At 29.6% G+C, this 12,368-nt stretch overlaps 4 protein-coding genes across 10 annotated transcripts in view; 2 read left to right on the top strand and 2 right to left on the bottom strand.

The window, feature by feature from the left end:
- The window catches only part of LOC125069924 (NPC intracellular cholesterol transporter 1), a 59,793-nt gene extending 52,450 nt beyond the window's left edge, over positions 1-7,343 (bottom strand). For 6 of the 7 annotated variants that reach the window (XM_047679544.1, XM_047679549.1, XM_047679545.1 and 3 more), the window contains exon 1: positions 7,065-7,343. In XM_047679544.1, coding sequence (XP_047535500.1) covers positions 7,065-7,148 — 84 coding nt within the window. In that variant the 5' untranslated portion in view covers positions 7,149-7,343. The remainder of the gene's footprint in view (positions 1-7,064) is intronic. The other variant, XM_047679546.1, reaches the window with a different exon arrangement.
- A 300-nt stretch (positions 7,344-7,643) lies between these two features.
- On the top strand, positions 7,644-8,809 carry LOC125069927. The gene is made up of 2 exons (XM_047679553.1): positions 7,644-7,956; positions 8,027-8,809. Exons 1-2 carry the CDS (start codon positions 7,747-7,749, stop codon positions 8,510-8,512), a joined length of 696 nt encoding a protein of 231 aa, XP_047535509.1. The 5' UTR covers positions 7,644-7,746; the 3' UTR covers positions 8,513-8,809.
- A 447-nt stretch (positions 8,810-9,256) lies between these two features.
- On the top strand, positions 9,257-10,302 carry LOC125069881 (G patch domain and ankyrin repeat-containing protein 1 homolog). Its single transcript, XM_047679482.1, has one exon. It carries the CDS (start codon positions 9,354-9,356, stop codon positions 10,281-10,283), a length of 930 nt encoding a protein of 309 aa, XP_047535438.1. The 5' UTR covers positions 9,257-9,353; the 3' UTR covers positions 10,284-10,302.
- Positions 10,303-10,763: 461 nt separating this feature from the next.
- On the bottom strand, positions 10,764-12,187 carry LOC125069769 (congested-like trachea protein). Its single transcript, XM_047679339.1, has one exon. It carries the CDS (start codon positions 12,046-12,048, stop codon positions 11,152-11,154), a length of 897 nt encoding a protein of 298 aa, XP_047535295.1. The 5' UTR covers positions 12,049-12,187; the 3' UTR covers positions 10,764-11,151.
- Positions 12,188-12,368: the final 181 nt, after the last annotated feature.

The following is a 12,368-nucleotide window of genomic DNA, read 5'->3' as shown; positions in this document are numbered from 1 at the left end:
TGATTTAGATATTAAATTGCCTTCGAGATTAGATAGAGAAGTAGAATTACTACGTAACAAATTTATGTTGTTTACTCAGATTTGTTTTTTTTTTTTTGTTTTTGCTTATAAACTTCTTTATTGGTGGCAACGCTTCATGTGTTTAAGTTCTGAGGTGGCCGCAAGGTTAACCGTGTGTTGGCAAGGTCGACTGACAATTTAACGTGCATTAATATTGCATTATTAAATAATTTACATATATTTGAATATTCAAGAGAAAAAATATTTCCAACAATATCGTTAGTGGACTACAGATCTTGGAAAACTGAACATAAAGAACTACTGAATCAATGCCAATGATGTACCATTAGTTATGAAGATCGTATCGAAAATTATCTTGAGGAATCTTGCTTTAGCATACATAAATTGCAAAAAAAAAATGTTACGTATGAACCTGTAAACGGACTGAGCAAAATAAGCCTCTTCTGTAGTTTTAAAAAGGTTTAGAACTTGCTGACGCTGCATTTTGGTTGCTCAACACTAGGGGCAGAATAACATCCAACACAATCGTTTTCTCATAGATATTTTACCGCTTAGCGTTATTAGCTCACGCATACTATCTACTGGAAAATCACGGCTCTTTAAATAATTTAAATTACAAAGAAAGGACTCTAAGCTCTGCTTATCGTTGTTTTAATTCAAAGTGGATTAATGAAGACAAGACTTCGGACACAAAATTTTAAATTGAAACAATCAGATTATCTTAGATTAATAACAGGATCCAAAACTCAAGACCAGTTTTACTGCTGTACCATGCTTTAAGGCTCAGTAACCTAATTATCATCCATATAAACAAGAATCGAAAACGAACTTTTAAAATGAAAATTACGTAATCCTTAGTTCATTGATAATACAAAACAGGAGCTAAATAAATTTTAAATTCATCCACTATTAGGAAATTGCATATTGATTCTATTTCAGATCTTCGATTTTCCATTGACAATTTGTAAAGTAAACACAGACATTGTAAGTCAAAATAAAACGTGTCAATATTATATATAAAATTAATATGAACGCATCATAATTCATAAGTGCTCCCTGTACCTACTTGGCTATGGAACAAAAAAATAATAATTCTCACACTCCAATCAATCGATGCAAGTATAAACAACACGTACAATCCGAGAATATGTTTTATTATACACTTATGGCACTGAGCGGTGCTAATGAACTAAGAACAAAGTACGTGCACGATAATTCAGAATAAAGAATATATTTTTAATCTGCACCCAAAATATATTTATTTCTATGCTTTCGCGTTAAACGAAGAAAAGGATGACTCTTCCATATTTATGGACGTATTTGTAGAGTAATAGCTTTTTAAATGACTACAAATTCAAGGACAGTACGTATCTATTTATCATCTTTATAGACGGTTCTATCATGTTAGATAATTACGGTTTTTTGGGAAGTAATGGCCGGCTGTGGCAGTGGAGCGTCCGCTGGGCAGTTACATCGACTAAATTTATCCATTCATATATTCTGCAATAGGTTTATTTCGCAGAACCTTTATGTTTGTATTTAGAATAATTCGAATTTCAAACGATATGTTTATATTTTCGGTATTGGCTGATAGCTATACTTAAATATAATACGTAACAAATCAGCAGGAAATTGGTACATTTAATTCGATGGACAATAATGATAGAACATTTTGAAGTAAAAGTTACCAATGGTGTTTATTGAACTCTTGGGTACAATGACTTTGGACTTATTGACTATTTCATTGGCTAGAATAAAACGAGCGAGCTTACGACGTCAGCGTGATCTATTTTAATCCAATTTATGAAGTAATCAATCATTTACATTACATTTTACTAAGTAATAAACTTTAAGTTGCTTCTAATTTAATTTGATTACATCAAATATGTATAAAAATGTATATCACAAACCCCTTTAATACATAGTTTCAGATTAAGCTCCGGTGAGTCTTGTCTATGCTTGTCTAGTCTAGTCTATGCTTTTTGATCAAATTCAATGACGTTCTCAAGACAAAACGAAATGATATGCATTCGAACTAATTTTAGGTCGAGGAAAATAATTATAAAGTACGATCACAATTATGCATGATATATCAGTTAAAGGCCTTGAAAGATGCAATACAATAACTAGTAACCGCAACCGGCTCGTTTCTCAAATGGCTAGCTCATAAGACTGAAATCCATGGTCCTGGGTTGAAATTTCGAGCAAAAATTAATCGATTTTTTCGGTCTATAAGTTCTTAGTACAGAATTTTAAAGAAGGGTTTACCGTAAATACCTCGAAAATGATGTAAAGCCTTGTCTCCTGTACCAAGGATTTACTCTAAGGACACTCTGGGTGCCGATGGGATGGTGGGACGATGGACGATGAGAAAAAAAGTATTCTTCACGTTCTCGAAAATAATTTTCTTATCTTACAAAATATTAATAATAAAAACTATTGTATTTCGAAACTTAACCACTTTATAAAAAGTTTGATAATGTTTTGATGACATTGTGTTATGGTTGAATTCGGTACTACCAGCAACTGAACTGATGTCGGGTGTTCCCATTGGACAGATCACCCGACATCAGTCTGATTAGTCTAAATGGGAATAGATAATAGAGTTCTAGTTTATTTGCATTGTACAGTGTTCTATTATATTGTGTGGGTTCTATGAAATTGGTCGCAATGACACCTAGAAAAAATAATATAATCAAAAGTAACGAAATAATTGAAAACGGAACACTTGCACTTGCATTCATTACAAATGCCTACTAAAATATAAACAAAACATACTGTATATCATCAAGTATATATTAATATTTTTTACAAATCTGCGCGTTAAAATGAAATCATCATTGCAGACGTCACTACATATCAAATAATATTCGGTAAAGCGCCTATGTATAATCGTGTACAGGCGTGTTTATATTTGTGTGAATCGAGAATTATACTTTTTTTTTTCTCGTCTTCTATCGCCGAAGAGAAAAATTCCATGAACATGTAGATATAATTATGATTATAATTACCACTAACTACGCATTATCATGTAACAAACCACCAGTAATCGATTTTATTGAACTATTGTTTTGTTTTCGATAGCTTGAATTTCATTCCTTTATTTTCGCACTGGTCTCAAACATGATAATTTTTTTTTTATACATATGTTTATATACATACAGACCATACAACCTTTAAATTAATTTATTTATAACACAAGAAAAAAACTATCAAGTGACTGCATCATTCAGCTTTTGTATCAATAAGAACATACACTCCGGTATAACTTTTTTTTATTTTAACCTCGCCAGCATTGGCACTATTGTGCCAGCGCCTTGGAATCTAAGATTTTATGTCCCATGTGCCTTAGGTTACATTGGCTTACTATTCAAACACAATATTCGTACGTATATCCATTGGGCAGTAGGTTATATAATACTTCATTTTATATGTAGCTCTGGTTAGTTAATAAATGCAAAAAACTTTGCGGTAATCCAAGGTCAAAAAACATGCGATTGACCGTTTTGGCGAGTACTTCCTGAAGATGTTCCGGTTTTGTATGGAATGTGAGATACTTGTTTTGAGGGTTATCTCTACTATGATGATGGAATATTGATTTTGACATTTATATACGTGAGTTCCATCATTGCAGCGTGAGTATCACTTTGCATAACAATGATTTTCCCCAAGTCTTCCAATATATTATATTCATAGTTTAATGATTTGACAACAAAATCGTGTGAAAACTATGTACGTACATGTTTTTAGTATTCAATGTTCAAATTATTTTTATAACAATGGTTGCAAGTTTTATAAGATAATATTTCAAGATATACTCATTTATTTATGTACAAACGCAATGAAATTATGTATTAAATTTGGTAAATAATTGACAAAACTCCTTATTATAAAAGCATTATATTTTTAAGTATTTTATTATCATATCATATTTTTTTTATGCTTAACTAAAAATCTGTGAAGTGCGATTAGCAACATGTAGCTGCTCATTGTAGTTTTGAGTTTCAACTTACATTACATCAACATATATTTAATATGAGTAGATATTAATAGCATTAATGAGCAAACAGATTATATTCACATGAATAAATACATTAACAGATAATCCATCTTTCGCATAATATTTAATTATTGAAATTTTGTTTAAAATTATATGTATATAAAGGTATTGCCCTTTATATACATATAATTTCGAACAAAATTTCAATAATTAAATATTATAATTATTGAGCATATTTTTTAAGATTCCTCAATCTGAACAGACACAAATTAATAAATATTTTAATAATAACAAATTTCTAATTCAAATATATAAAACAGAAGTATTACACTTTCTTAATGATTGTCAAAATTCTACCTCAAGTTAGGAGAGAAACACCAACGAGAAGAACCAGTGAAAAAGACATATTCTATCATCTATGAAGTTTTTAATGTGGGTTATCTGGTAGCTTTTAAAAGAATAATAATCAAGCTATAAATACAAGCCCCTATACAACTGTCTCAGCAATTGGACATAATTCATCAATTTATAAACATCAATTAATTCTCATCAATCATGATTACACTGATTGACATTTATTGCCTTTATATCATGTTACTTAAACAATATCCCAGTAACCATATCAATTTACCCCTCTATATATAAGAGATTAAATAATGTGAGAATAAAAAAAAAACCTAAAGAGCCCCAGAAATAATTCCAATGGAAGGTAATTATTACTGAAGAGGATTTATTGGAATTAAAAAAAATTAAAGTTATGCATTCTTCATTTTGAATTAAGACTAGGGCAAGGAACTATAGCCTTTTTTGTAAAAAGTACAACAATGAAATGCAATTGCATATATATTTACTATAGACATATACATACAGACATACACACTGTATTGTTACAACTATAATACAATTATTAATATTAAAAGTTGAAATAGGATAATGATATTATATACATAAGCAAAAAGACTATAGTCTAAAACAGCTCCTTTTAAATTACTAAATTCTGTCAGATAATAAGTCTATAATATTTGTATCAAGTATTTCTTTTATCATAGTATTACATTGTTATTTGTTATCAGAGTAAATGTAATCATCTTGTGTATGAGGTGGAAGGCCATTTTAAGTAAAAATTTATCTTAATTTTTAAGTAATAATCAATATAAAAAGAAACAATACCTGTACAATCATACTTTGAGGATGAAAACAAAATAAAATTTATTATTATATTTGTTTCCTTCAATTTTACAAAAAACATTTTCCTATGCTCCAATATCAAGGTAATGTTTAATGTAACAAATGCCAATTGATGAATCACTACAAATATTTTTTTTTTTTATCTAAATACCATAGATAAGACTGCATTGGGTAAAATTTTCATATGCATTTTTTCACTTAACTCAATTTAATATTTTAAAACAGTACACTATACTATTTAATATTTGTGTATTATTTAAAATAAAAATATCAATGATGATGATGCAGAATCATCCTCTAACAGATTTCTGGCACAGTTCCTATATAAGGTTATCCTTACTTCTATTAACACTGATAGAACCCAGGACCTTGGACTTTGTAACTTGGTAATTAGATTTATAATGAAATATACTATTATGCCTTCAAAATTGATGTGTAATCTCAACTCTATTGTGTCTCCTCCATCACATCTGACATTGGTGACATAATCTGGGCTATTCTGGCACAAATAAAAGCCACAAAGATAAGTCAATATATAATATTGTATAATGTATTACCATGAACAATGTTTTGATGAATTATCAATGGGAACTTATAACTCTTATTTTTATTAAACTTTTTACTAATATTAAGTATGCAGTTTTTACTTGGTTGAAATATATTATTGTGATAAATATACATCCAACAGGAAATTTCATACTTTATAGAATGAAATATTTATCATTTAAATATTTATCATATTATGTGTCATATTAAACTTGGAGAGTCAAAGTAGATTTAAGGCCAAAATAAAAGTTCATTGTTTTGTACTCTTTAAACCCATAGTTTACTATATTATGTTCTACACTCAATTAAACTTAGCCTTGTTTTAAAATAAAATTATACTACAAAAAGAGTTCGAAGGAACCCAATGAGAAGGATCAATTGATATCTTTTTTAAGATAAATCAAACATTTTATGCACAATCATTTCACACCTCAATAAAAACTGTTAAGAACCTATCAATTTTAGTATACCATTGTTAAAGTACAAAATTAATGATTCATATTTGTTTTAGTCTATAAAAAGTATTTTTGTAATGAATTACTCCAAAAATAGTGTCTCATAATTATCCTAATATATCCTACGCGCATACAGTCACTAGTTATAAAAATGTATAGAGAATATCACTCCTTAGATATAAAACTGTATTTTATACCATCCTTTGTTTATACTTATCTCAGTAGTGTAATTAATAATAAATATCATAATATTAAGACAAGTTTGTGTCATTTTCATTACAGATTTCGCTACATTTCAGTTAATCTTTTTACTACAGGGTTTGTTATCTGAATGTATAAATTTTTCATGAAATTAAGACATTTATGGAAATATTTTATTTAAAAATTGTACACTATTGATTAAGATAAGCACTGATTTTGTTATCAGTACAGTAACAGTATGATTAAAAACAATAGTTTTAAAGTGAGACCGTGAAGCTAATGGTTCTTAGAATGTGCATTTATTAGTCATTTTTTATCATATGTATATTATTTTTCGCAAATTTAAATTATGGCCAATTTATTATTTTTAATAGTTATTGTATTTCTTTTCTGACGTTACTCGTCTCTTAAATATAGAGGTATTAAATAAGTAAAAAAAAATTTTTACCAATTTTATGATCTCATTTCCTCATCAATGCGCAATCGCCTTGAGTACATATACTATGTGTTTAATTTGCAAGGTGAATGTTGGTATATAAATCGAATAAAGAAACATAATTTGCACAAAATGTAGTTATTATACATTAATGGTGAACAAATATTTCTAGAAAGCTTATTGGTGCGGAACAATAAAATGTAATCATAGTACTTACGTATTCCGCTATGTGTATAAGAAGCAGATATCCGAAGAAGGTTGATAGAAACCTTCGCAAAAACATTTCACCGACGCCAACCATTGTCAAGTCAAACTTCACAACTATAAATTTAAATGTATAAAGTCGTCATGCCTTAATTACACACCACAAAAACAAACGAGATGATGGAGTCGACACAAATTTTAAAAAATTGTGGTCACAATTAGCACAAGAGTATTTTATATCCTCCATTCATCGACTGACTGAACTAATACGTAGTGGTATATACTCATTGGTGATTGGACTGAACTCAATAAACCACAGAGTACAGAAGGTTTTCGTCATGACGAAACGTCATGAAAAATTCCATTATACTCATTATTTAACAAAAATAGTAATAACGAAAATATATATTTATTAAATATATTCCAGATATGCATTTTAAAAAGTAAAAGTATGTTTAAAAATGAACTAGCAAAAAGATATACAATTTATTATGTAGCTTACACTAGTTAGGTTTTATTAAGTGTGGATTAACTGAGTCTGGTAATATTAAAGAGCAAATGTCGTGCTGTCAAATGTCTTAAGACATGTCATAACTTCATAAAACAAACCAGAATAATCAAAGATAATTTTAAATTAAAGTTTAAAGTTGTTATAAAGGTATACAGTTCTCATTTGAAATATATATTTGTACATTATGGAAGGCCGAAAAAGGCAAAGATGTGTTTATGTCACAGCCCGTCAGAAAAAAAAGCTCATCGAACTGATGTCAAAACATCCAGAATTGATATCTTGCAAAGTAACTCAAGATTTTAACTATAAAGATTCACAGAAACTGTGGCAAAATATAGCAAACGAATGCAATGCTATGCCTGGAGCGAGAAAAACTTGGAGGCAATGGAGAAAAGTGGGAACCTTCATTTGACATTATAAAACAAAGTTATTGATGTGAATTTATTCATTATTTGTTCTTTCAGACTTGGCATGACATTCGCTCAAAAATAAAGAAAAAGCAAGCTGAACCGAATGGGGAGTTGCCAATTTCTACAATTATGCTGTCTGCTGCAGAACAAGATGCTTTAGGCATCAAAACGTCTTCCTCTACTGAGGATTATCAAGAGTCAACAGAGTTTGTGCCCCTAAGTGACACTCAAAATGACAATTTTAATGATGAACTATCTGCAGCTTCCATAAGTGAGCCTGAATCACCCCCTGAGCCCAAAGTTTTTAATATAACAGAACAAAAATCTACAAAATTAAAGTTAAGAGGGTCAAAGCATAGTTCTAAACACTCAAATAATTGTTTTTTAAATTGTGATTTAATAACTGTCCAAGAGCAAAGAAAAATACAGATTAAAGAAGATTATTTAAACTTTAAAAAAGATTACTTGAGACAGAAGTTAAAACTTTTAAAGGAACAAACGGAAGCTCTTAAAAGTATAGCCAAGGAACTATCAAATTAATTTAAGTCAATCCAAACTCACTTGCCCTCAGATCTCTGTTTGTGGTTTTTGACTGATTCAAAATGATACTGCTTAGTAAAAATAACATTTGAAAATCAGGACTAAACCAGAAACAAAAAACTTCTATATTTGGAACACTTTAACATATATTTGTTACTGAAATATTAAAAAGATAATATTAGGTAAATACAACATTTTTTCATTATGTTGTAAGTGAATGAATAGCAATAAATACACAATAAGAATCCAGTACAATTGCTGTATATTAATTAAATAAATGCCTAATAATTATTAAATATATTCAATGGCATTGTTAGTGTGTTTATACTTAATTGTAACTTATATTTTATGAAATTTACCATGTTAAATATTGTTATAACATTAGCAAACAAACTCAATAAACATGTAAATTAGTAACATACAAAGTTATATTTTTTCATCTCAGCATTTGTTTCATTTTTAATATTCATGTAAAAAATACCTTAGCTAAATTAAACATAATTTTTACCTCAATTACAACTATATTAAGCAAAAAGTTTGTATCACGATATTTATTTTTTCCGTAATAAAAATCAAATCCTAACAATATTACAACGTTCATTTTAATTCGGGATCCATTATGTAGACCTATTTATTTTTTCTGTCTATAGATTGTAATAAACAATCTATGACATTTTGTTATCTGTTACATTTTTAATATCAATATGATTTGACGTTTCATTAATCATTTGACATAATGATAAAATAACAATATTTACGCGTGCTCTACTTTCAAATTATTGTATTTATTATACTATTTACTAAGGGTAGCATTTTGACATCTTATTAATTACTTTTTGTCATGTACCACAAGGAATACTGTAATTTTGTGCGTCCCACGTCCGAAGAGACTGCTACATCTACATTTTTTGCTACTTCATTAAACGGAGAAACAGCGAGAAAACTTTATTTAGAAGAAGTAGGTAGCTGTCATAATTCACAAAAATCGAAATCCACTGTTAATCAATCCGAATGTAAGATAAAACGTAAGAGTAAAGATGATGAAATCGAGTTATCTAATCTACAGATGTACCATTGTGTGCAAAATAATGATGTTGATAAGCTACGACAGTTTCTAGATAAATATCCTGATAAGATAAACACGTTAGATGAATTCGGATGGAGTTTGCTCATGATAGCATGTCAGGCCAACTCTATTGAAACTGTCGAAGAACTTCTTAAACGTAATATAAACACAGCAGTTAGAGACAAAGCGGGTAGATCAGCACAAAGTTTAGTAATAAGAAATAAAAATGTCATACTTGCTGATATACTTTTAAAACACAGTAGACAAATAAGCTTACACAAGGACAAGATAAATGATAAGAAGTCAAATAGTGATAGATTAAAAGAAAACTATGTTTGTGAAATTTGTGACAATAAAGTATTTGAAAATAAAATAGAACATTTATCTTCAACAATACACAATATAAATGCCAGTAAAGGAAAAAAAATTCCAACAAAATATGTCATACCTGAATCTAATAAGGGTTATCAAATTATGTTAAAAGTTGGTTGGGATAAAGAAGAAGGTTTAGGTCCAGATGGTACTGGGAGAAAATATCCCATCAGAGGTATCCAAAAAAAGGACAAAAAGGGCCTTGGACATAAATTAAAAAAAAAGGAGACCCCTACTACAGAATCTGTGAGAGAATTTAATAAAAAGTTGGCCTCTAGAGAGCATGACAAACATAAAAGAATGGAAATAAATTTTAGAAGAGAATTTTATTAAATATACAAATTAGCAAATTTTTAACCTCAATTTTATTTTTAACTTTCCTTTTTAACACAATTTTAACATTTGTTCTAGATATATTCAATTAAACTATATTATAAATTGGTAGTTGGATAGTAATAGATACTTTAGAATTTAGTTAAAGGCTACACAAAATTTAAACTATAATACATATATGCATTTTTAGTCCTTAATATTTGTTACAATGCTACATACAAAAAAAATTAAATGCTATGTTTTTTTTATAATTTGCAATGTTATTTCAAAATATTTAATTTTAATGCAAATATTTTTACAAGAGAAAGTGATGTCTAGTCCTGTCACCCGGGGCAAAAAAATGATCTTACATTTAACACTTGACAAACAATGACAAACTATTTTTTGGTTTAGTTAAAACTTATTCAATTATATGAGGAAATAACTTGTTGTAATTCTATCAACAACGGGAAAATAAATAAAAAAAAACAAACATTAGTCAAAGGCAGTATATATTATCCTCTAAAAAAATAGGTAGCATCCATTTACATGTCTTATAAAAATATATAAATTTTCATGTACTTAACATCAGGAAACCGAAAATAATGTAAAAAAAACTTTAAGGCAACAAAATGTGGAGTAAAAAATAATTTTAGCTATCTAATTGTGGATGTACAGCTTTTAGTGTTACATATTAAAGTTGTCATGTAAATAGATTATTTAGCAAATAGCTAAATACATCCAACAAAGTATTATAGTAAGCTGAATTACACTTATTTGTAATTACAGTTATATAATAAAAGTTTTATTTATACTTAGGGAACTTACTAATATTCTATAATACAATTTGATACATTCGTCATAATTTACAATACACCATTATTCGTCATCAGAGATTGGGAGCTACCCAGTTAAGGAAATTCACAGCCAATTCAAATCCTACAAAGCAAGCAGCATTCGCTGGGAATGCTCTGATCATGACGGGAGTCACACCTTTATATAGTGCTGTTGGTCCTTCTCTCTCCATAAGCTGTTTGAAAACATCCCTCATACCATTAGGATATGTCCCTTCAGGAGCTGTCTGCAATCTACTCTTTAAAACATCAGCGGGCATGCCTACTAGCCAGTTAGCTATACCTGCACATCCCCCTGCAACAATTGTCGCAACCATTTTCATTTTAGCATTTGCATCTTGTGGAACAAGTACTTCCTTTACCCACTCGTAGGTCATAAAGTACATGCCACTGGCAGGCACATCTCTTAAGATAGTCGCAACACTGCCCTTGTAGATACTCCTCATACCACCTTCCGCATATAACTGTCTGGCACAGTCAAGCATGCCACTATACTTCTGTGGTACATTCCCTCCCTGCTGGATTTGAAGTAAGCATTTGATACGTTCACCAGGGGCCATTATAGAGGTAGTAAAAATACCAGAAAAAGCACCCGCGGCAAACAATTCCGGTTTAGTAAGAACCTGATTTTCATCAGACTTAATTAACTTTTTACCAAGTCCAAATCCGAAGAAACTTATCGCAAATATAGGAGCAACTCCTGTTAAGGGTGCTGACATTCCTTTATAGAGGCCACGGAAACCCTCTTTTTGAATAGTTTTTTTAAAACAATCCCAAGTTCCACCATACAGAGCTGTTTCGCCTGGTTTAGGCAAGGGCATAGTCTGTAATCTTACTTTAATTGTGTCCATAGGATGTCCCGCTAAGACAGTGCATACCCCGCCAAATCCCCCACTGAGAAAATATTTGATGGGGCTACTTTTCTCTGACATTTTTTATTTATTATAAATAATACAAAAGAGAAAGGCCACAAGTTGTACAACTGCACTAGTACAGGTGTCGAGTTTTTTAATTTAAAATAAAATGTCAAAGTCCAACTCTGCAATCTTGTCTATCAACCAACCAATTTATTTGTCAAGCTGTCAGGGTGGCCAACACTCAATTTATTTCTCCCTAAGCTTGATGTCAACAACCCTTTAAAGATTACATTCGGAAGCGCTTGAGGATTTTAATAAAAACATCATTCTTAATAAATATAGAAATCCTAACACAACATTATTTCTATCTAAATTTACAAACGCAATTATATATT

The sequence above is a fragment of the Vanessa atalanta genome, chromosome 16, assembly GCF_905147765.1.
Source record: "Vanessa atalanta chromosome 16, ilVanAtal1.2, whole genome shotgun sequence".
NCBI classification, from domain to species: Eukaryota; Metazoa; Arthropoda; class Insecta; order Lepidoptera; family Nymphalidae; genus Vanessa; species Vanessa atalanta.
Note: the sequence above shows the minus strand (reverse complement) of the source record. Positions and strands in the feature narration are given on the sequence as shown.

What these genes read in the sequence shown, in the direction of transcription:
- LOC125069927 (XM_047679553.1), top strand. Translation starts at nt 7,747, where the DNA reads ATGGAAGGCCGAAAAAGGCAAAGATGTGTTTATGTCACAGCCCGTCAG. An exon ending in CTTGGAGGCAATGGAGAAAA is followed by an intron (nt 7,957 to 8,026) that starts GTGGGAACCTTC and finishes TTGTTCTTTCAG; the next exon opens with ACTTGGCATGACATTCGCTC.
- LOC125069881 (XM_047679482.1), top strand. Translation starts at nt 9,354, where the DNA reads ATGTACCACAAGGAATACTGTAATTTTGTGCGTCCCACGTCCGAAGAG.
- LOC125069769 (XM_047679339.1), bottom strand. Translation starts at nt 12,048, where the DNA reads ATGTCAGAGAAAAGTAGCCCCATCAAATATTTTCTCAGTGGGGGATTT.